Genomic DNA, 23,457 nt, shown 5'->3' with positions numbered 1-23,457 from the left:
TGAAATAAAGAAATATGTAGACAATATTGTGGTCAACTGTGTCAAAAGCAGCACTGAGATCTAAAAAAATGAGAATAGATACCAGTCCATTATCTGAGGTCAGGAAAATATAATTTGTAACTTTCTCTGGGGCTATTTCAGTCCTACGATGAACTCTGAAATCAGACTGAAACTCCTTAAACAGATCTTTACGCACTTGATTAGCAGCGTTTTTTCAAGAATTTTAGATATGAAAGATTAGATACAAATCTGTAATTTAAATCATGCTGACCGAGAGAAGGTTGTTTTTTTTAAATAAAGTTTAATTACAGCAATTTTAAAGGCTTGTGGTATGCATCTATTCACTAAGGATAGGATTTTTTAATCATTTGGTTGGGATTGTATCCAACACTGAAGTTAAAAGTTTAGAAGAATCTAATACTTTTCTTAACTCAAAAAGCTTAACTCATTCAAAACACTCCAAATGTAAATCAAGCTCTACATTTATCTCCAATGCCACCTCACTTACAGAGGAAGAAGTAATTGCATTTGGGAAGATGCCAATGATTTAATTGAGAAAAGAATCAATTTAATTTCTTTTATTTATTCTCTTTTATTAATGATGAAAAATGCTGTTCTATCTTTGCAAAGAGTATTTTCATACATTTTTTTCATACAAATTTGAAGCTGATGGTTATAACGTGAAGCATTCAAGAGGTGTAAATATTGTTGCAAGAATTCATAGATTTTTATAAAGGTGGTACGAAGATTTTTTTGAAAAAGAGAAAAGGATAAATTAAATCCCAAACCGAGTCAATTTCATGAAATAAAAATAAAAGTAGGCAGCTTAAAACATTTATACAGCATTATCTTTGTTTATTTTTTTTAAATGAGGCCAAAATTACTTGAGGACTGTTAAATAAAAGTTTGCCCCCTTTTAGCCTAATTTCAGTGTGACTCTTTGTTGTCTGTGTTTCAGGAATTCCTATGGCAGATCGAGTTTTCGCAAAATTGACTGTTGAGGCGCAGAAAACTGGAAAAGCAACAAGATGCAGAAACTAGCACCATCCCCTCCCGTCTGTTCTCCCCCCCACCTTATTGCGCACCAACTGTCACCATCACACTCTCACACACACATACACCCAATCATTCCTCATCTTGGTCGTTATTTTATCCCCATCCATATGCTCATTCTTTAACCCCCTTCTCCCAGCATAGCACCACTACTGCTACCATCCACACACTGATAGATGTCACTTCTTTTTCCCTTCTGAACCATCCTCCCCCTCCACCATCACTACAGACTCACACCACTGTAGGAAAAACTCTGTTTATACTTGAAGGTTATCTGCTTAGTAAACATTGTCATTTGGTGTGAGGTTCTGTAAGAGGTCTGCGTTTAAAGAAAGCTGTCTAAAGTAATCTCCCAAAACCCAAAGTAATCTGTCTGAGCTGATCTGGCTCTAGTGATTTTATCAAACATTATGTTTCTGAGTTGCTTAAGGTTTATCGGTTTTGCTTTAGGTGGCCTGTTTTTTGTCAGGCCTTTTTTTTTACTTGTTAGGTTATTCTAAGCCAGCTCTGTCTGTAGTCACTGCCAAAGTTTTAAACAAAAAAAATGTCAGCTCACTGTGAGTTTTCTTTTGTTGTACGTGGACCAAATGATTTACATTCCTTCGTCCTCAAGTTGTCACTTATATCAGCTCATCTCTCTCTAAGAATTTAGTGTAGAAACCTACTGGGCACGTTCCATGCAAGCGCAGGTCTCACTTCTTGTAAAAAAAAAAAAAAGTCCAAACGTGATTTTTTATTTTTTTTATTTTAACTGTGAATTCCTCTGTACTGCAGTCATATGCGATGTTTTATCACAGAAGCTCTGCCTCTAGTGGAATCATCTCCTTTATCTACACAAATATGTTCAGACTTTTGCATCTACTGTCAAACTGCAGTGTGATAACTGAATAAGCTTTACCTGTGTGGGCAAGCCCCCTTTAGACTTTGGGATCTGCTGTTAGAAAGCACTCTGTGCTCTTATGCGTTCATCATTACTTGTTAAATATGTTTTTTTTTATTATTATTATTATTTTGTAGGCATTTATTACTACTGTATCTTTAAAATTGCACTATTGTAAACAACCTGTGGCACATAAACTGTTATAACCAAACAAACTGCTTTTATTTACAACTGCTTTTTTTTTTTTTTACCGGGTAGTTTTGTATTTATTTAGTCTGTATTCTATTAAATATTTCTTTCTTCAAACCATTTAGCATTTCTTTTTGGGGTTGGGGAGGTGGGTTGAACAATTTGGGGCTCATAAATATTTTTTGATGGATTAAATTTTTCCCAGTGAATACAACTTCTTATAATGTGTCCTGTCCTAGCAGCTCAGAAACACTGAGACACTGCAAAAGGGGAGAAAGTATTTTTTATTTGTTTTTTTATTTTTCCCCATGTTGTTTTATTATCAGGTTCTGGTGGCAAACTGGACAGGCTATGGCAAAATATATGGAGAGAGAAAGAAAAAAATAGTGGGATAAACACTGGACATTACACCAACAATGACAAAAATAAGAAGCCAAAAAGACAGAAAAGGAGACTTCTACCGTTTTAAAACAGCCTTAATAATGTAATTGTATTAAGTGTAATAAAAATATATATAATGCAGTATGAAGAGAGCCGCTTTGCATTTTGTTTGTTTACACTTTTTTGGACTTGTTCTGAAAAGTTTTCCCTATGGTCTCTGGGTTAGCCATATATGGCACCTATGTGAGTCAAAATGGTTTTCCAGCTTATTCTTTTTATTTTATTCATTAATTAATTTATTTATTTATTGTTGCCATGCAATAGTGTTAATAGTTGTGTGACGTGTGTGATGTGTAATTCTGTAAACTCATTTCTACCTTCAGTGTTTATTTTTGTTTTAAATCAATTTAAAAGGAGCAGAAAATAAGAAGCAGTATCCATATTTTCCAGGCATATGGATTGGAGTAACTGTTACCTTCAGTCTTTATGAAAAAAGCTGTATATCTCAAACATGACTTAAAAGAAATTTGATGTAATGTATTGCTTTGAAATTAGACCTCTGTCTCTTTAAAACCTTTTTTGAAACCACCTTCAGGAAGTTGTCACAACATCGATCTTCTATTAACCATTTAACAATGTTTTTTCCCAGCACTGCACTGAAAAATAGCCGGTCTAATGAGCTCAGCAGATGCCAGTTCCATCAGGTGTTAGCTAATTGCTGCTGGCTAGTCTGAAGGAGCTGAGAGGGGGAGTTTTGGGGAAGGGCTGCCCTGTGAGGGAATGTTGGAAGTTGCTGCTCTGAGAAGGAGCCTCAAAGGTGGCGCTTGGTCCCCCAAGGCGTTTTACAGCAGCTGAATGGCTGCCACCAATTAAATTCTCAAACTAGCAAGAAAGAACCAACATTGCAGGTATGTTTTTGATTAGGAGATAACATTATAGCATGATTTAACGCTCAAAATAGTCGATTTTATATTATTCGAAGTTGTCGAATGTTTTTGTATTTTATTTCATATTTAAACCTGTCAGATCGTCCTAATGCAAATGACCAAAGCCTGCGCCTGTCCTGGGGGCTGCTGGCCCTTTAAGAGGAACATCAGGGAGGGAGGAGGGTCGTAGCATCTTGGCTGCAGTGTTTTTGTCTCTCAGTGAGCGCTCCTGGGCCGAGAAGGTTGAAAGGATTTCCAGAGAGGGGCCAGGTAAGCGCTGTGAATAAGTTTCATTTCCCCTCTTTGAATCATTGCTTCGCATCTCTCTTCCGAAACGTTTTGAGGCACTTCAGATAACGCGCCTTTTGGAGACTTTCTTTGTGAAGCGTCGGATCTGCCCATTCCGCCGGGGTCTTTTCTATGAAGTAACGGGCTATAAATGTACTAGAACACCCGTAAATGCGATGCTATGTTTGTATTCATTTTCAGAATTGAGACAAGGTGGGGTTTTTTAATCATCATTCTGCATCTTCGTTTCTGTCTTACATTTAGAGGAATTTGAGACGGAGCCTCGGAGTCGTTTGCCCCGTTTTTTGTTTGTTTGGAGCATTATCTGACGCGCCGCAAAATTTAGCCAAAAATATGTTTAATTATCCCTATTTCACCGAAAAATAAAATACACTTAGGAGTGCCTCTGTCATTTTAAAGAGAGAATGATGTATTTAATTTGGTAAAATTTTCTGTTGCGTTTTTCTACAGCAGCCCAAATTCATGGTTTGTTTGGATATTTTGGGTGAAGGCTTTTTCTCACAGCCCTAACCTCCGCTTAATTGACTAAAGCTGTTTCAAACGTTGTGAAAACTAAATAATAAAGAAACTTAACGCCTGTATATTTGACAATATTTTACCTCTCCACCCAGTTTTCTTTTTCACAGTAGAGAAAAGATAGAAACCATCAAGATTGAGAAACTTTTCTCTTGCCAAACGCCAGTGAAGGATTAAAAAATTTTTTAATTCATTAGGAGATTAAAACCAGTCAATTGTCTGGAGTACTCTGGGGAGAGGGTGGGTCCAGGCATCCCTCGACTTCTCATTACTTCCAGATGTGTGTGTGTGTGTGTGGGTGTGTGTGTGTGTGTGTGTGTGTGTGTGTGCGCGTGTGCGTGTGTGTGTGTGTGTGTGTGTTTTTTCTCCCCCTTCTCCTTACTGCCACTGGGATGAGGTTTTATGGATGAAGCAGGACAGGTGGAGCATAAAATATCCCAACTTGACTATATCTATATGAATATAGTTCAGATTTTTCTCATAAAGCCCTCTGGTGACTTGACTAACAATTAACTCCTATCAGCTTGACAGATATAATTGACAGTTTCCTAGGGAAATCCTCAAATAGTAAATGATTGTATTATTTCCAAAGCTGTTTACGTCCTGGCCCTTACATGACATGACACTTCAGAGTAGAAGCTGTGTGGCATTTTGTTCAGATTCGTCAGAAAACACGTCAGATGTTGTTATTGTGGAGGACATGAAGGTCTTGGCAGGATGTGGGGGAGTACTCATTGGCCTGTTACACTTCATCACAGTACTCCACTGTTCCTCTGTTGTATAATGACTTACTGACTGTATGTAATCATATAACAGGGAATAGCTTGTGGCAGCTGCATGGCATTTAGTCTTGGGCTCTGACTTCACTTTTGGCTTGTCACATGGAAAGAGAAGTTGTGTAGGTCTTACTTCGCAGTGATGGCTGGAAATTCTGCAGATCTTGAAAGCTGGAGAAAAGTTTTCTATCCCTGACTTGTTAATCGGAGAATGTTTTGATCAGGTCCGGAGTTTCCCTCACCAGGTTTTGGAATGTGGCTGTCTCAGTACAGCGTTCGGGCCCAGGGGTGCTGCGGTGGAATGCAGAGCTGTAAACCCCATTTGCACACCAGGCCACACGCCGGGCATTTAAATGCTTTGCTGAGACTAATGAAATTACAACTCCTGAGTGGGTTTGTCACTGTCTTGTGGCTTTATTGCAGATTAACTTTAAGTTTTATGGAGTGCCCTGCTTTTTAATGTTTTGTTTCAGTCTGTAGTTTTGTCTGTGTAAAAAAAAATAAAATAAAATAAATAAAAAATCACCTAAAAGGCCAAAATTTTCTGGAAAACTTTTTTCTAAATTAATTAGAAACTGAGTTGATTTGAGCCACTCTAACGACTTTCTTTCTTACTCCAAGATCAAAATACAAAAGCGCACATTTATATGTTGTATTTATCTAGTGTGCTGTTTTCCAACAGGAACTTTTCTTAAGTTTTAAGACTGATGGATAAGGACTGGATTATTTATAAACTAAGGGAAACTCATGCAACTCTGTAAAACTGGCTGCAGAAACGACAGCAAAGGTAATGTGCCAGCACAACATAGATGATTAACGATACCAGTGGAGAGATGCTCATTGTGAACATATGGTCTAAATCTTGGTTTCGGGTCTTGGAAAAAGTAATTTATTCTCTTCCCGAATAATCTGACTGATCTCACCTAATACCTTGATGATCAGTAAGGCCAGCTGGACTCCCCTGTCCAGTAAATGGCTTAAAGATGTTGGTATAATTGGCATGGAGAGTGTTTTGCTGTCCTTATTCTTGCAGAGCATTTTCATCAGCATTTCTTCTGAAACCAGGAAGTAATTGATAAAATTCATGAGAGGAAACAACTTAACCAAACCGCATGCATTAGCATTACATCTTATTTTGCTACAACACACACCACCATGATCTTTTAACCCTAACTTTGCTCTGACCCTCTCTCCACCTCGTCTCATTTCCGTCTGGAGTTTGCCATTCTCCACCTCCAACAGACTTCTACAATCTTTTTCAATTCTCCCCTCCCCTCTTCTGCAACTTGCTCAGGAATATTCTCCAAAAAGATTTTTTTTTTCTTTTAGTGTGTATCTTTTTTCCGGTGCTGCTCCTTGCCGCTCAGCCCCACCCTTGCGCAGTTTCCTGTTGGAGGTCAGCACAATGACCAATAAGCTAGACCGGCGGGTATTTATTCTGCTCCTGTTCTAGGAGTAATGTGAGCTGGACAGCCCCTCCTTTTGGCTTTGCTCTGTAGCCGCCACCAGACGACTTCAGCCCCAGTTACTGTCTGCGCCTCCACATCACTGTTTAATGTGAAAAACAGGCCTTTAAGTTTTTTTTTGTTTTTTTTAAGTTTTTCTAAATGGACATCCCTTTAGGTTAGGATTTTGCTCTCCCAAATTTCAAGGCTGTAGTAAAGAGCATGTTCCTCTAAAAGGAGTGGAACACAATGTATTACCACCATAATATGAGCTCATCTGGCTTCAGCGCAGTTTGGCAAAGGCACTTTGTGTCAGGCAGTGATGTTCTCATTTTAGCCACGTTTTTATGCGGTGACAGAAATTTGTTGCAATTAGATTCAGATTTTTTTATTTTTATTTTTTTTTAAGGCTCTCGTGACAAATCTATTCAGCTTTAGTTTTATCTCTGGAGCAGAGCCTTTTTTATTGGCCTTTTTGTAACATTTCGTGAATATCTGAGATGGTTGTCTTCTTTCCGGGGGTTTTTTTGTCTGCGGAAATGCACTTTTTTTGTTGTTTTTTTTGTTTTTTGTTGTATTATGTTGCATGTTGGGTTGCCCTGTTGTCGGTCTATTTTGGGTGGGTAGAACATGTAAATGATGGTGTTCTTCTAGGCGTAACCTTTAAAGACAATGAGGAGAGTTTGTTTATGCTTTGTGAGGAGCCATTTTAGTTCTCTTATGATCTTTCTGATGTTTTTTTTTTCTAAATTAAAAGCAGCAGAAGTTCAGCTGGGATTCATTCTGGAGGAGAAAACCCATTTTCCTCTGACTTAAGAAGATTTCTTCCTTTAGATTCCCACTTTTTTCTCCCCTCACATGCTGCTCTTCTCTAAGCACATTTCTCCAACTCTTGGTTTGTATGTTTTGTTTTTTTCTCTTTGCTCATTTTTGCTCTCCTTCTTGCTTCTCTTTCTCCTGGGCTGGGAGGAAGTGACTGGGTTGTTTTTGTGTCCTTGGGGAATACAAAGATGAAATCCCTTTCCTGTAACCCGTTTCTTCATCAGATCTCAACTCATTATCTCTATTTTGCAACATAATTTAGCTTGCTATGATGACACCAAGACATAAACTGATAAGAGGCTTTTTTTCTTCTTCTTTTTTTTGTTTTAGCTTAGCTGACCTAATGAATGAAAAATGTGCCCTTTTCTCAGCAGCCTGTTGCTAATGTTTTCTCAGTGAATTAAAAACAGTTAAATCATTTGGTTTTTATATAATTAATGTTCCTTACCTGAATAAATCAACTTAATAGCTACAGCTGTGTTGGGCGTTATGTGGGAGTTTCGGACCTCAGACAGCGCTGACATGTTGACGGATCTGCATGTTTTCATGTGAGGCGTGGGAGTTTTGTCAGTCTCTTCTGTAACAGTTTGCATTTATTATGGTTCCAATGCTGGCTTTCTAACAAATTCATCTGCACACAGTAGTCTGTTGTTGATTTAGTAGTGAGAAAAATTTAAAAATGCTTTTTGCACATGACCATTTCCATTTACTTTCAGCGTGTGGCTTTTGTAGCAGCAGTTCGTCAACTGTTTGTTTGTTTTGAGGCAAATTTCCTTGCCGCATGCTCATGCACATACAGTTTCTCTCAGCCTCTCTGTCTCTGAGATGCCCCTCCTTGCTTTCTATTAGAACCAGCTGTGGAACTAGCAGCCGAATGAATGGCTCTTTGTGATTTGGCCGTCGTTCCGGGTCTGAAGCGATCTGTTTCTCCCACTACCTTCCCACCTCCCCACCCACCCTTGCCTCCACCTCTCACTGGTACTGGCATGACAACACTATTAAACAATGGGCTGAACAACCAGGGGCTCTGTTATGATATTATGCAAAGGTCACCCTTTGGTAATTCTGATGCCCTGCAGACAAAATGTCCGGCCTGAATTGTAGCTGAGAATCTGCAGGCATTATTATGTAGCTTACCCACTGAACACTCATGCAGTGGTTGAGTCTACATAATGAGGAATGCAGTAAAAGCCTCATGAAATCAGTTTGGGTTGCATAGGTGATGGCTGTTCCCACCAAACGTGGAGGGTGTGTGTCTGTGCCATGGGATTTAGGAGTGTTAGTCACAAGAAAACAGTGCACATTGCCTAATCACATGGGAAGGCAACTCCCGCATGTAGCCTTGAATTGATTAGTGTACCCAGAGCAGAAGTGTGGAACAGGCTGGGGAAAGAGGAGCGCAAATCACAAGGTCTGAGCAGCTCATCCTGTTGGGGTGTATTCTTTGCATCCGAGTTGTCAGTCAAACCACTGGAATGTTTATGGATGCTTTTATTTTTCCCAACCTGTTTCAAGTGTTGCGGTGTGTTGTCTGCAAAATGTAGCTAAATTTAGCAATCCACAATTTTTTAATTTTTTTTTTTGTGGATTTAGTTTTCTTCAATTTAGTTTTCTTCTTTGGGTAGTTAGAATATATTTACGTTAATTTAGAACCTAATTGTTAAACCCTCCCATTAACCCTCCAACCAGGTGCTTGGTGGAGGTCTGTTGTTTCGTAAATGTCTGGTGTGTTGACGGGAGGTTTTGTAAATGATTTTTTGACCACTTTTTAGAGCTTCAAACATCAAATTGAGATTATTTTTTGTTTTTGACAAAGTTGCAAGACATTTTTAGTAATTGTTTTGTCTCTACTTTTACAAGAAATAAATCACATATTTTTACAAAACTATCAAGTCGGAAGTGCGAGCAAATCAAACCATCTATTGCCACCCACGGTCTTTGTTGTAAATTTTGGTTTTTGGAACATAGAAGGCCGTGACAAAGTTATTGCACATAGTTTTGGTTTTCCAGCCTTCAGACTGCTACAGTAGAGTATACACAGATAAAGTTAAGGTTTTCTTTGTTCATATTCCCCACAGGTGTTGACTGTTGAGGGAAAGAAAAAGGAGAAAGAGCAAAGATCGTGGGGAGGAGAGATCCCATCCTCACAGTGCAAGCAGCTGGTATGGAGCATAAACAAAAAAAAAAACGTCTTTTTCAAAACCCATTTTCAAACCTTCAGCAAAATAGAGATCATAATAAAACCCAAGAGTCATAATGCAATGGAAAAATCCATAATCTTTAGTCCAGAGGTAATTCTTTGGCAACAGTGCCACTTTTTAATCTTTTGCAATAGCAATAATATTAATGAAATGACTCAATTAGTCTGTTAAACTTAGTAGAGCTGGCTTCAAAATGTTGCCTGGTATGTTAAATGACTCCTGAGGGTGGTCTCCGTCCTCTGACACACCAAAGAGACAAGAATGTTTATGCATGCTGTAAATCAAAGCCAGTTTTCAAATTCCCAGATGGGATGCAAGAGTTTAGTTTTAAAAAATAAATCTGAAGCGCAAAACAGTTTGCACAGGAGGGTGATGAAGTTGCAGTGAGATGCGGTTAGTCTCGTGACATCTTACAGGACATACCACAGACATGTAATTTGTGCTGGATGACCTGCATCTTACCCCCCGAGGCCAAGCTTAATCTTAATGGCAGAGAATGGAGGGAGTTGACCAGGCAGTGAGAGCTTCCTTTGGTATGGATTTAATGGGGGGAAGAGTCAGGATGGTGAAGGAGAGGCATCTGAAGAATGGTAGAAGTTTGAGAGCTGAAAATGGTAAGAAGGTCAGTAGTGCTACGACGCTTATGGGAATACGTATACACACATGGAGACGCAGCTGAATCACCCCCATTCACCACTGATGTAAAAACAGATGTGGAGGCCTCGTGGTGTGGACATTCGGGGAGGATGATGTGGGAGGAAGAGCTTCCAGAGAAGGAATGAAGGGAAACTTTGAAGCAGAGACTAGCTTGAAGGGAAGAGGGGGAGAAAAAGGGTTTTGGAATTGGGACAAATTTAGCGGACGTCAGCCTTTGTGTCTGGATGGGATGTTTGGTGGCTAAACTGCCGGCTCTAATTATATCTCATCAACTTTCCCCTTTCTGTCCTCCACCCTCCTGCCCACAAGCTCTCACACTCTGTCACAGTCACTGTGTCGCTTTCTCACACATTTGGCCGTACTGACACCACACTACAAGTGCAGCAGATAATCAGTTTCACACTTGTGCTGGAGATAAACAGACCTAAAATAAATCCTCAAGGAGGCAGCTCAAATTCTTCTTCTTTTTCTATCATTATATAATTTAAGATTACCAATCCATCTTTTTTCTCCATTGACTCCCACAGTATGAAGAATGTTTATGTAAGGCTAAGTAACAATTTATATCAAGGATTAAGAATTGGCTGCGAAAAGATTTTTAAGGGTTTAAATGTTTTTGAAAAGCAGGAAAATGCTGCTGTGAAGTGTTCTCCTTATCTGGTGAACTTTAACTCCCTGTTTAAAGGTAGAGCCATGAATGAACAGCTGGCACACAAAACAGTTTCTAAGCGATATTAACAGCTTTTGAGCATTCTCTGGCATATTTTAAAACCTCACTAATGCTGAAATACCCAACTTTCCCTCTTCTTTCCTCTATAAAAATGTCCAACAGTAGAATTGCAAATGGACTGATCTTACATTGTGCATTATTGACCTGTTTGAGCTTATGTATAGTGCATTCACTGACCAGAAATAAGGTTTATGTATTTATTTTTACATTTTTGACTTCATCTGTCAACTGTCAGACAGTTGACTGTCAACTCCTGTTTTCCTGTTGTTCTCTTTACAAAGTAAGACAGATCTAACAGTCTGATATTTGTTGGTTAATGAGCTTGGCTGGTTAATGAGATGTATCAGTTTACAGTGGGCTGTTTATCAGACATGTGGGTTGCTCCTGGACAACAGCGGTTTTAAAACACCAGCATCCTAATGAGAGTGTTGACTAGTTCTCCTTTGGTTTCCAATTAAGCCTCTAAACATAGTAAATTATGCTGGATTATAAATTGCCCCAGCAGTTATTGAGATAAATGATAATATTGTTTTGAGACCATTTTGAAGTAATAAATTGGTAATGGTATTACAATGCCATTTTCACCCCCTCCAACACCAATAAATCTTAATTTTGTAAAGAACATTCCCTTTGGAACTGGAAGATATTTTAAATATCCAAAATAAAACCAACCAACCAAAAATAATAACTAAAAGCCACTTGCAACCAAAACCATAAATAAAATGTATTATGATGTCTCTTTAAACAAAATTGCCCTTCAAAAGTATTTATCGTTAAACTGGAAATTATCAAACTCATTTTAATTTAACAAGCAATTTACTGATTAGATGCTTTACTTTTATTTTGAAATCATGCATATTTTGACCAATTATATTTCCAAATAGCCTGGTTGTTTTTCCTTTAAGTATGGGACAAAGTGCATGTGATGAAGCATTACCATTTTATACAGGTGGAGAAAACTCATGTCTAGCTCTTCTTCTAGCAACTTATCAAAAAACACTTTGAATTGTAGGGCCAGTATTTTTAAATTTGAGCAGTTTTCAAACCATAGATTCTAAAAACTTGATAACCAGTCTATGTCCATCTAGGGCATTTAATAATTTAATAATAATTTGACTTTTTAGATACTAAACGTTGGTTCTTGATGCACCTTCCAGTTTACTGATTCTTACAGCAGTCTGATAAGGAGGGCTTTCAAATATCACGTTGCTGCTGTGTTCATGAAAGCATACCATGCTGTCACATATCCATGGTATGTGGCCATTTCAGAATGTATGTGATGAAGGAGGATGTATGAGGAGAATTACACAGAGGATATTTAAGTGAACACAGCACTTCAAAAATACCAAGTCTACTCAGTCAGTGTTTCCAAGTGTCCTACTTTTCACAAACGAGCAAGCACCAGTTATGGTCACAAGACAGACAAAGGGAGGGAAGAGGAGAAGAGAAAGAACCCAGTGATGAATCGAATTGACTATGCCTTAAGAAATAAAGCAGTTTGTTTTTTTTTCTAAAATGTTTGATCTTAGCTTCTTAGAGCTGCAGTAATAAAATTGAGTTGAACTTTTCTGTGGCTGATTTAAGCGTACCCATTCCCACAAAGTAATGACCTAGAAAGTTAATCTTTTCCAAGAAGATACAAACTCTAAATGACTGGCATGAGGGGGACTCTGTGCTGCCTCCGTCAGCAGATAAAGGCAAAAAGGAAATCTTTTGTTTTTTCAGAAATCAAATACATCACCTCTGAAATAACAGAAACATTCAAGTAGATTCGAGGAATAATGGAGAAAAATAAGAAAGTGAGCAGTCCCAAAAACTCCTGATCATCAGCTGACACCAAGCAAGAGAGACAGAAAAGAACTGATGTGGAAGATTAAAGGAGAAAAAAAGTAAGAGTGAAAAGGAGCAGAGACTGGGAGGCAAACTTTAAATTGAGATACAAAGTTGGTGTGCGCAGATGATTCCTAATAAGGCTGTAACTGGCAAATCTCTGTGCTGGATTCAGCTGCCAGGAAACTTTCACCCTGTAGCTTTTCTCAGGCTGCTAAGAACAGAATCAAATACACAATCAGCTGTATTTCCGAGAATAAACGAGTAAAATTAGAGGCTGAGAAAACTGTGCAATGTAAAAAAAAAAAACCCACACTGTGTGTTCTGTGCAGCTCAATTATTGTAAACAGATAATTTAAATAATTAATTCAACTCTATTATTGTTGGTGCAGAAAACATCCAGTCTGCTCATTATTAATTGAAAGCTGTCTGTCTTCTCACAGGTGAGAGTTTGTGTGTGACTGAAAAGCAGCTGCTGGTACGTCATGGCTCAGGTGCTGCACATGGACCCTGGCTTTCCAGGTTGGTTTTATATTTACTGATCATAATAACAATAATGACTGAATATATGCTGCTACATTAAATCTTTATTTAAAAAATCCAGAAAAACTAGACCCATGTAAGATTTTCTATCTTTGTTTAAAGAATAATCATATTTTTAAAAGAATTCTTTGAAACAATAGTTTTATCATTTCATCTTTCCTGGTGCCACATAGATCACTGAGTAACAGTAGCTGATAAGAGTTTTGTTTTGTCTGAATTAGGCGCAGCAACAATGCTATAAATGGGTTTTGGCAGACACCAGAGCTAATTTAACCCTTTACTGATTTAGTTAAAAAACTACATCCAACTATCTGGCGAGAATGTAAGATCTTAAAAAATAAGATTAAAGGTTTGTTTTTTTTTGTTTGTTTTTTAAAAAAAACTTACATATTTGTATTTACTTTGAGGATTTATTGCATTACCATGTAGTTCATTTTCTAAGTATTAACCTTAGCATTTCAAAGCTTTAGGTTTTTGGAGGATCATAGACTAATAATCATCCCAACAAATGCTCTGAAAAAAGTTTTAAAATGTCGTAGTTTATTTACCATTTTATTTTTAATCTTTTTTATTTATTTATTTATTTAGGCACTTATTTTATACAGGCACATATTTGCCAACCAGATATTTTTTGTTATTTACTATTTTGTGTTTTCCTAAAATTATTTAATAATATTAAATTAATGGTTTGAATTAAATTGTCTAAAACTCTTTGTATTTGCTGGTTCAATAATTACTTCATTGACTGATTTATTCCTCTTTTATCTTATTTTATTTGATCAGATATTTTGGACCATATGTGCACTTCATCTTAAAGTGAGATTAGATTTAACAACAATCCCTTTGGTGTCTAATTAGTGGAATTTTACAGAGTGCATACTCTATTACACAGGACTCCAGAGATTATTCCAGTTTTTAAAGTCTGAGCCCAAGATTAGACAAAGATTTCCGTTTGTTTAATGTTGATTTCCTTCCCCTGCAGGGAAACTCAACTCGCCTGCTCCTCCAACGCTGCACACCAAAGAACAGGAGGCGCCCTACTCAGTGGAGACCCCCTATGGCTACCGTCTGGACCTGGACTTCCTCAAATATGTTAACGACATAGAAAAGGGTAACACTATTAAAAAGGTGCCTATACAGCGCCGGCCTCGCTATGGCTCCCTGCCTCGGGGGTACGGCTACACCGGCTCCTGGTGGACCTCCACGGAGTCTCTGTGCTCCAACGCGAGTGCGGAGAGCAGGCATTCCTCTTATTCCTACTGTGCCCCAGGCTACCACACATTACAGAGACCCAGCTTTAGCACAGCTCGGGTGGAGAAGACCCTTTTAGATGCTCGCAGGAAGCTGGAGGAGGAAAAAGAAGGGAGGAGATTCTCCAACCTTGGCAGCATGAATAACAGTATGGCAGGGTCTAACACCTCCCTTAGCAGTGCGCACAGCTTCAACCGGGCACACGGTGGAGGTGGGACTTTCACTCCTTTGAGCTCAGGCCTGTCCACACCAGTGACGCCGACCCCTGCGCATTTGCAACATGTCAGAGAGCAGATGGCCGCAGCCCTAAGGAAGATAAAGGAGCTGGAGGAGCAGGTGAAGACCATCCCTGTGCTGCAAGTTAAAATCTCTGTGTTGCAGGAGGAGAAAAGGCAGCTCAGCGTTCAGCTCAAAAGCCAAAAGTTTCTTGGACACACTCTGGGTTTTAGCCGAGGTCGAAACCGTGGGGAGCTGTACATCGACATTCCTGAAGAGGAGGTAGGCACGGGAGCTAAAAGCACCAACAAGACAACAGAGCCATTGTCTCCGACTGAAGTCTCTAAGCAGGATTCAGGCTGTGAAATCGAGGACACAGTGATTGTGGGTGGAGCCCGACCAGATGCTAAGAGAGAAGTTCGCACCATTGGAGTTGGACCAGAGGGGTCTAGGGACAGTCGTGATGTGGGGGTCTGGGTTCGAGAGAAGGATCTGGGTCTCGTCCCAGAAGCTGAGGTGCTCAAAGATCAAGTTGGTCAGCTTGAGGGGAAGCTAAAGAGGACTCTGCAAGAACTGCAGGCTGCACAGCTGCAAAAGCTTCCACAGGCAGAGCATCCGGTAATGGCAACTAGTATTGGTTGGCAGGACCCACAAGGCAGCAGTCTGCATACTCTGGTCAGCTTCACACAGCAGCCACAGCAGAGGGAGCAGAGAACTGTGGGGATCCAGGTGTACACACTGGAGAAACCTACAGTAGTGGAGGTGGGCACGCTGCTCCGAGCAGAGACCTGCAGCTCTCCCTCACTTCAGCCAGCGGGTGGAGTTACAGAAGGTCACCTCAAAGGACAAACTGAAGGTTTGTGTTAAACTGATAACAAAGGGAGAAAAATTGAGGGGCTTTCCACCAAAGTACTTCCACTTCAGAGAATGTTATTAGTGTTAATAACATTAATAAACTTAAAACTATCAGCTCCAGCCCTGGCGCTAACTTAACATTTTACCCTTTGGTGTTGTAGGTTTGAGTTCTTTTAGGACAAATTCACACCAGCCCAGTTGAGTTTGCTTTAATTGAACTGTAGTTGGTTTGCCTAGAAATTCTGGCTCATATAGGGAGATGTGAATGTGCAACCAAACACAAATGTGGACCAAATGCTGGTTCACCTAAAAGTTTTGGTTCAGTTGAAGTGAATTCTGGTGTGGTTTGATAGCATATATGATAGACAATTCCAAAAGCTGGTCTACCTGACTATGTGTGCCCTTATAATAAGGGCTTGTGGTAAATTTAATTATGACCAACCAGACCTAATATAGAGACCATTCAAAGTTAAAGTTGCCTAATTCACGAAGACATGACCTTGCTGTTTTTCATTTTCCTGCAGTTTCATGTAAATTCTACCGGTGCCACACAATTCTGAATACAGTCATCATATTTCAACTGAACTTAGAAACACAATTTACGACTTTGTTTATAAATATTGAGTCTTTTATTATTGCCATCTGGCATTTATCAATCTGTTCAACTATGAATTGTATGGATTCGTTTTGCTGAACGTTCCTGAGTACTGCTAAGAAGTTGGATATGCTGGTTTGCATTGTGAATAATCTCAGCAAACAAAGTGTTTGACTTGGTCATAATTGATCCACCTTCTTACAGGAATAAAAAGACAAACCTTGTCATATGTGTAGCTGATTCACTGCAGCCCTATGAAGATTGATAGTAGGAGGAGGAAACAAGAGAGTTGAAGTTCAAAGTGACAAAATTATATGATTCTCCAAAAAAATTAAGCCAATTTTTAGCTGTTTGTTTAGAACCATTTAACAACTTTTTCTTGAAGAAACGTGAAAACTACTTTGGTCCAATTAGGGCTTAAGTTCCCAGTTTCTGATCTTTAAACAAGCATTTATTTATGCAAAACTTTTCTGAAAGTTGTAAGCATTTTCCACACAAAAACTGGATATTAAAGCTGAAACAGACTGGGCAGAATCAAATCTTATTGGGATGGATGTTCAGTACTGTATTATGTTTTTTTTCTTGTAATCTTTGACTTATTGAAGTTCCTCCCATGTCTCAATAGTTCCCGTTGAGTTGCCAGTTGCAGTCAGCTCCAAGCAGGTCCGTGACGTCCTTAAAAGTGGGCTATCCACCTCTGTACCTGTCAGTAATCCTGCCATCGTTGTAGCATCTGGTGATCAGATTGGCTTGGTGCAAACCAAAGAAGAGTCTCCCGAGGTCTTTTCTAAATCAGGTTTGTCGATTGAGTTAAGTAAAGTGTGCCTACTTTGTTCTCCAAGCATCATGATTTCACTTTAACTTTGATTGATGGTTTCATTTTTTTAGCCTCATCTCCCCAGTCCTCGCTGAGATCAATTATGAAGCGGAAAGCAGAAGGTGAACCAGGCTCCCCCTCTACAAAGAAAAACCTGCAGTTCATTGGAGTCAATGGCGGGTAAGTGGCTATTACATCAAAGCAGCACTGAGCCATTTTTATCCACTTAGCATTGCGATCATTAGAGTCAAAGCGATGCTGTAAATGGAAATTAAGCAGACCAAACTTTATTACTTTTCATGAACTTTGTAATAATATTTCAGAGGACTAAAAGATGCATTGTTTCCCAGGTATGAGTCCACCTCTTCAGATGATAGCAGCAGTGAGAGTTCAGACGATGGGAGCGACTCTAGTGAATATCATGAAGCAAGAGAAAAACTTCCAGACTCCACCAATCAGCTCCAGCGTTTAACTGTTAATAAAACTTCCCAATCCCAAGAAGAAAGCACCAGTGTACCTCAACAAACTGCCATAAAAATGCCAGCTATAACCCATTTACAGGACACAAAACTGCCGGAAAATGCTCATCATTCATCAGCGACTGACTCTGTTGAGCGAAAATGTGCCTCCCATACATCAACGACAAACTCCACCTCAACACCTCCAGTCAAGGATTCTGCCTCCTCTGTGGACCAAAAAGCAGATAAGCACACTGTTACCCAGGAGATCACTTCCACATCACCTAACACTGAATCTGCACCAATCACCATTAAGTGTTCTTCAACATGCATTACTAAATCTGCAGAAGTAAACGCTCTGTCACAAAAGTCTACCACCTCCTGTCAGCCAGAGTCCAAAGCAGCACCTGAGAGTGTTAAACAGGAGTCCTCTAAACCAGTCAGGTAAATGTACACACACTTTAAGGAGAATCTGTCAGCGAGGATTCTCTCTGATATGTCTGTTTTGTCTGTTGTCTCTGCAGGCTGGAGCTGAGTGAAAGCCTGATGTCAGCTCTCTATACTCTGCAGAAAGCCCTGGGGGAGCCCAATGCTTTCAGCCAACAAGCGGCAGTATGTCTCCACACTAATTCACTCATTAACTACGTCTTGGAAATCCAAGAAACTGATAGTTTCTCTTTCTTGAAACAATGGGATCATAAGCTTTGTGAGATTTGATCTGCAGTGTTTTGCAAAAGCATTCATGCCACTTGAGATTTTTTTTCCATAACATCTTACATTACAACCACACATTTTAATGTATTTTAGGATTCTAATGTGATGGAACACAAAGTAGAACTGTAGACTAAATGGAAAATTATGCTTCTTTCACTAATAAAAATAAAATACCACTGGTTTCTAGTGGTATTCATCCCCAGGAAATCTGCATTTGTAGACCAGACTATTCTCAGTCATATTGAACTGATATGTAATATGACCTTTTTTAAAGTCTTCTCAAAGATTCTCAGTTGTATTTAGGTCTGCCAGTTTGTATACATGGATATGTTTAGACCTTAATCATTGCATTTGGCTTTAAGAGGGAGAGCGCTTTATTTGATTTTCCAAGGAGGAGTGGCCTCCTGCAGCCTTTAAGAGGTTTTTGCAGGATTGCCTTGTACTTATCTTGACACATCAACTCAGACTAGCATCCCTTAATCAGTGACAGATTTCTGCCAGATCGATCTTTACATTTAGGCCAACATGTTCAGATTTGATTTAATCTGACCAAAGCAGCTTTTCCACATGCTTGCTGAAAACTGAACTTGTAAACATTTCCATAAAAGGTTTTCCTTTTTCTACTCATCTAAAAGAGGCAAATTGGGATTGGTGTCATTCATGATTATTAGTTGTCCTCAACATCTTGTCACATCTGAGTGGTGAATCTCTGCAACTCCTCCAAAGTTAATCTGGACCTCTTGGATGTTAAGATGGATTGAACAAAGCTCTGGGAGTTATTTGGCTTATTTTAATTTTTTATTGAACCCGACCCTGCTGTTGGACAATTTTACTTTTTATGGCAAAAGGTTACACTTCATTGCATTTAGGGGTATCAGTGAAAATGGGTTCTACAACAAATGGATATTATTGGATTTTGTCAATTTGAAACATATCAGAATTTGTGACTGTAATGTGACAAAATATAAAAAAGCTCAAGAATGGATAATTTTGCAAAGTGCTCTGTATTTAGCTAAACAGCTAAGCATCTATATTATATTTATTGTTTTCTGCAACTAAAATCTCAAACAATGCCTTTTGCTTTCACTATAGAGTTCGTTACCCAGTCATGTCTTTGTACTCAGCAGTCTGTTAAATGATTTTCTGCCTTAAGCGTCCTCGTTGTGTGTGCTCACAGAGGACGGCCTACACCATCGTCCTACAGGAGTGGCTGCGTGTGTCCTGTCACAAGGCAGCCAACACAGCGGTTGTCAAGGCCTACATGGACACCTTCGCCTCCATCTCCCCTCAGCTGCTGGAATTTGTGATCAACATGGCAGATGGCAATGGGAACACGGCGCTGCACTACACTGTCTCACACTCCAACTTCCCCGTGGTCAAACTTCTGCTGGACACTGGTGAGAGTTGAGATATAATGCAACCTCAGACCCTGACTCTTTTATTTATACATATAAATCAGTGTGTGAAATGGGGTAATGTGACTTTGTGTGCGTAAAAGTGTTTCAGGTATTACTGTGACGTTGTTTCAAATTGGTGTGATGGCTCTCTAGCATAAGAGCTAGCTGGGAAGTTTTGAACACTTTAGAATTTGCTTTAAGTAGTTTTCAGGTCTGGAAAAGTATAAAAAATGTTTATAGGCAAATATCCACATTTCCAGGCTTTATTGCCTCCTTTACTTCCTTGTTTCATTCCTTACTCCATTCTTCTATGACTTTACTTTGTTTCCTTCCATGGTACCTAGTATTCTTCATTCTTTCATTCTGTCCATCTTTGTTTCATCTCTTCATACTCTTCCCATCTTTCTTGTGTTCTTCCTTCACGGTTTTTATTTTTTCTTCCTCCTTGCCTTATGTTATTCCTTCCTCACTTTCTATCTTGTTTTTTACCCTTTCTTCCTTCCCACCTTGTGCCATCGCAAAAATATTTGCCCAACATCCTGTGGAGATTTTTGCATTTATAGGTTAAATTGATTAAATGAACTAAAGAATATGAGACTAGACAAATACTGAATATGTAAGCAAAAATGTGTTTAAGCCCAAATAACAGCACAATAAGAGTAGAAAATTCCATATTAAAGTATTAATCTACTCTAATGATGACTAAGAGAGATGATGTGTCTTGCATCTCAATGATTAGCCTGTCTTTAGCATGTTATATGATGTGTTTTTTTTCTGCTGCTACTCTGCCTTCTGCCACACTGATTGCCCTCTCTACCTGACAGGCCTGTGCAATGCTGACAAGCAGAACAAGGCCGGCTACACAGCCATCATGTTGACGGCTCTGGCTGCCTTTCACTCCGACAGCGACCTCCAAACTGTCCTGCAGCTGCTGCGCACAGGGGACGTCAACGCTAGAGCCAGCCAGGTGCGCCCTCTGCTGCTACTTACATTTTACTGCACCTTGATGCCTGCAAAATCTCCAATATTCTTTATGAATAACTTTCAATAGTTTGACTGTCACAGTCTTAGTGTTTGGATCCACATGTGTGTTTGCAGGCTGGTCAGACAGCGCTGATGCTCGCCGTGAGTCACGGACGAGGGGATATGGTCCGGGCGCTGTTGTCCTGTGGAGCTCAGGTCAACATCCGTGATGACGATGGCTCCACTGCCCTCATGTGTGCCTGTGAGCATGGTCATGTGGACATTGTTCGTCAGCTACTCTCTGTCCCAGGCTGTGATGCGACACTCACCGATAATGTAAGCAAACCTGGTCCACCTCTCACTGCTCCCCAGTGTTTGCTACCATCTAGTTTTCATCTCATTGTGTCATGCAGGACGGCAGCACTGCTCTGTCCATCGCTCTGGAGGCCAGCCAAAATGACATTGCTGTACTTCTGTATGCCCACCTTAACTTTGCCAAGCCTCCTTCACCTGTGAGTACTGAATTAGGCTGGTAAAATACTATTATCAGTTTATGGCTTCCTATTCAATGGTTGCAAGTGAAGGTCAATGTCGAAGTGCAAAATGTTTTAAGTTGTTGGCTGTGGAAATTCTCTTGTGGGTAGGAATGTGCCAGGCTCAGGTAAATTACAAAACCCTCAAATATCTGTGCTGTACTCTTCAGCCTGATATGTTAGCTTGTTAAATGTTCATTTTCAGGAAGATGAAGACAAAGGAGGACTGAACAAGAATAGCTTGTAGGAAAAAATGTGCTTCACTTAGAATATGGCACCGCAACTTAAATTGCTGTGAAAAGGTTTTCCTTACTTCTGTTTTTGCTTAGTTGTTGTTTTTTAAATTAAGGTTCAAGTTGGTTGGAATAACATTTTTTCCTTAAAAATGAAATGATCCATTAAAAGCATTTTGGTTTTTTTCACATCCAAGAGTGACAAAAAAAAGTTAAAAACAAATAAATCTATACAGAAACACAAACTTGTTTTCAACACTTTAAATTTCCAATGCTCCATCTAAATAAATCAAAATGTCTTAGTAGAAATGGAAACATCAGGAAAAAAATACATAGTGTCTGTGTAAAAAAAACGAAATAAATCAGAGCAGAGACATTAACCACAAACTGTCAGACAGTGTGGAAGAGGAATGAGGTCTTGAGCTAGAGATGCAATAAAATAAGAAAGATGAACCCCATCGTACTAATTCTGTCCAGGTCTTTCATCATTCCTCTTTGTATATTAAGAAAAGCTTAAATCTGGATATTCACTTTTATTTATATTAGAAGTGGCATGCAATTTATTACGTCAGATGTTGCACATCTAAATGTATGTCTTAAGGACACTTGGATTCTTAAATGTGCACAGAAAATACAAAAGTTCTCTACTCCTGTTTATGTACTGACTGATTTTTAGTTATTTATTATTTGCTCTTTCTAGGTGTCACCTAAGTCTCCTCTCTTGGGTTCCTCTCCTCCATCTGGTGAACCAAAATAAACTCGTCTCCTGCAGCTCGCAGCAGCTTCCACTCATGTTTCTCCATCCATGTAATTTAGAAAAAACAGTGTGTCTGTTCATGTTTGTTTCACTCTGAAATTTTTAGGTACATCGCATTGTGCATATAATAATATGACAGCTTTAAACATCGACATGTTAGTTTTATTCTGTCTTTGTCATTTAGTCTAATCAGTCTGACATTGTAACGTTTCAGTTCTTTACACTGTTTTTTTTTTGGTGGGACTTTAGTCAAAACTGTTAACAAATTTCATTATCCTGATTATATTGAGTCATTTCTCATTGTATTCATAATCTGTCTCATTTGAGATTCTATTAGGGGAAAAATCTGTTCTGCAGTATCATCATTATGTGTGATCATTACTGCCATTTGGAATAAAAAACGCCAGCCCTCTTATAAGTGTCCTTGCATCAACTAGCTCATTGGTGCTACTAAGTAATAAAACAAAAGACACCACCTCCACATTCTGTCGATATTTATACACAGGATTTATTTACAGAGTATTTTTCTATCTTTTTTTTATTATTCTTTTTCAGGACCTCTGATTTTAATCTTGTTTCCCACGCCGTGGGAAATGTCTAACAAGACGATGAATAAAAAATTTATGCGTTGGCAAATTATACCAAAAGATTTGTCTCTTCCCTCAACTTTAAGACTGTGTGTAATGCATAGTTTTTATTTTAATTTATAGTCAGAAAGGTATCTTCAGCAGTGGTAAGAAGAGATTAGATTGTATCTGCTTATGCAACGTGTTTTTGTAAGATTAACTGGGTTGAACAGTGACTGAAGGCGCTAGAGAAGCTTGTAGGTCTTGTCAGGGAAACAGCAAGTGAGTGTGCTGAGTTTTAAGTGTGTCTTGTGTAAGATATAAATACTGAAATAATATATGTCAACGCAAACTCAGAATGGTTATGCCTAAAGTCTAACTCAACAAAAGTGTGTAGACTGTTGATGTCAAAATGTCTATTACTTTTTAAAGGTTTTTTCCACTTTTTTCATATCCACTTTTTAGTGAAGAATTTTTGATAAACTTTGGAGTTTTTAATTTAAGTATCTATCTTTTTTATACATATCGAGTTTTTAACCTCACTCCAATTGTATGTAATGGCACAATTCTGTTTTTTTTTTTTCTCTGCTGGTTTCTGTAAATTATAGACTCTGTCCTCTGTAATATGTGCGTTTTGAAAAACTACTTAATAAATGTGGAACACGTCCTTGTCTTCTGTTCATTCAAGATTCAGGGTGTCTGTGCATCCTTCAATTTGTACATCTGAAATCAAGTCCTTTAAAATGTTTGAAATTCATTGAAAAACTAGTTACCTGGAAGTCTGACATTGCAACACAAAAAAACAATGCCTAATATAATATCTCTTTGAATAGTCTGATTTAAA

The 23,457-nt window shown here is 38.8% G+C and overlaps 2 protein-coding genes across 8 annotated transcripts in view; both read left to right on the top strand.

Annotated features, from left to right (window-relative positions):
- Positions 1–2,239, top strand: part of LOC122821533 (dedicator of cytokinesis protein 7-like) — a 28,173-nt gene extending 25,934 nt beyond the window's left edge. For all 6 annotated transcript variants that reach the window (XM_044099538.1, XM_044099535.1, XM_044099539.1 and 3 more), the window contains one exon: positions 959–2,239. In XM_044099538.1, coding sequence (XP_043955473.1) covers positions 959–1,001 — 43 coding nt within the window. In that variant the 3' untranslated portion in view covers positions 1,002–2,239. The remainder of the gene's footprint in view (positions 1–958) is intronic.
- A 919-nt stretch (positions 2,240–3,158) lies between these two features.
- On the top strand, positions 3,159–23,277 carry kank2 (KN motif and ankyrin repeat domains 2). Of its 2 annotated transcripts, XM_044099530.1 has the most exons (14): positions 3,159–3,411; positions 3,530–3,699; positions 9,376–9,459; positions 13,159–13,237; positions 14,241–15,581; positions 16,801–16,971; positions 17,064–17,172; positions 17,343–17,894; positions 17,975–18,062; positions 19,342–19,561; positions 20,386–20,528; positions 20,660–20,860; positions 20,938–21,036; positions 21,991–23,277. In XM_044099530.1, exons 4-14 carry the CDS (start codon positions 13,201–13,203, stop codon positions 22,045–22,047), a joined length of 3,018 nt encoding a protein of 1,005 aa, XP_043955465.1. In that variant the 5' UTR covers positions 3,159–3,411; positions 3,530–3,699; positions 9,376–9,459; positions 13,159–13,200; the 3' UTR covers positions 22,048–23,277. The 2 variants fall into 2 exon arrangements, with proteins under 2 accessions (XP_043955465.1, XP_043955464.1); XM_044099529.1 differs by lacking the exon at positions 9,376–9,459 and having other exon boundaries at positions 3,306–3,411.
- The last annotated feature ends 180 nt before the right edge of the window (positions 23,278–23,457 follow it).

Source organism: Gambusia affinis, linkage group LG19, assembly GCF_019740435.1.
Source record: "Gambusia affinis linkage group LG19, SWU_Gaff_1.0, whole genome shotgun sequence".
Lineage (NCBI taxonomy): Eukaryota > Metazoa > Chordata > Actinopteri > Cyprinodontiformes > Poeciliidae > Gambusia > Gambusia affinis.
This window is presented reverse-complemented; position numbering and strand designations above follow the sequence as displayed.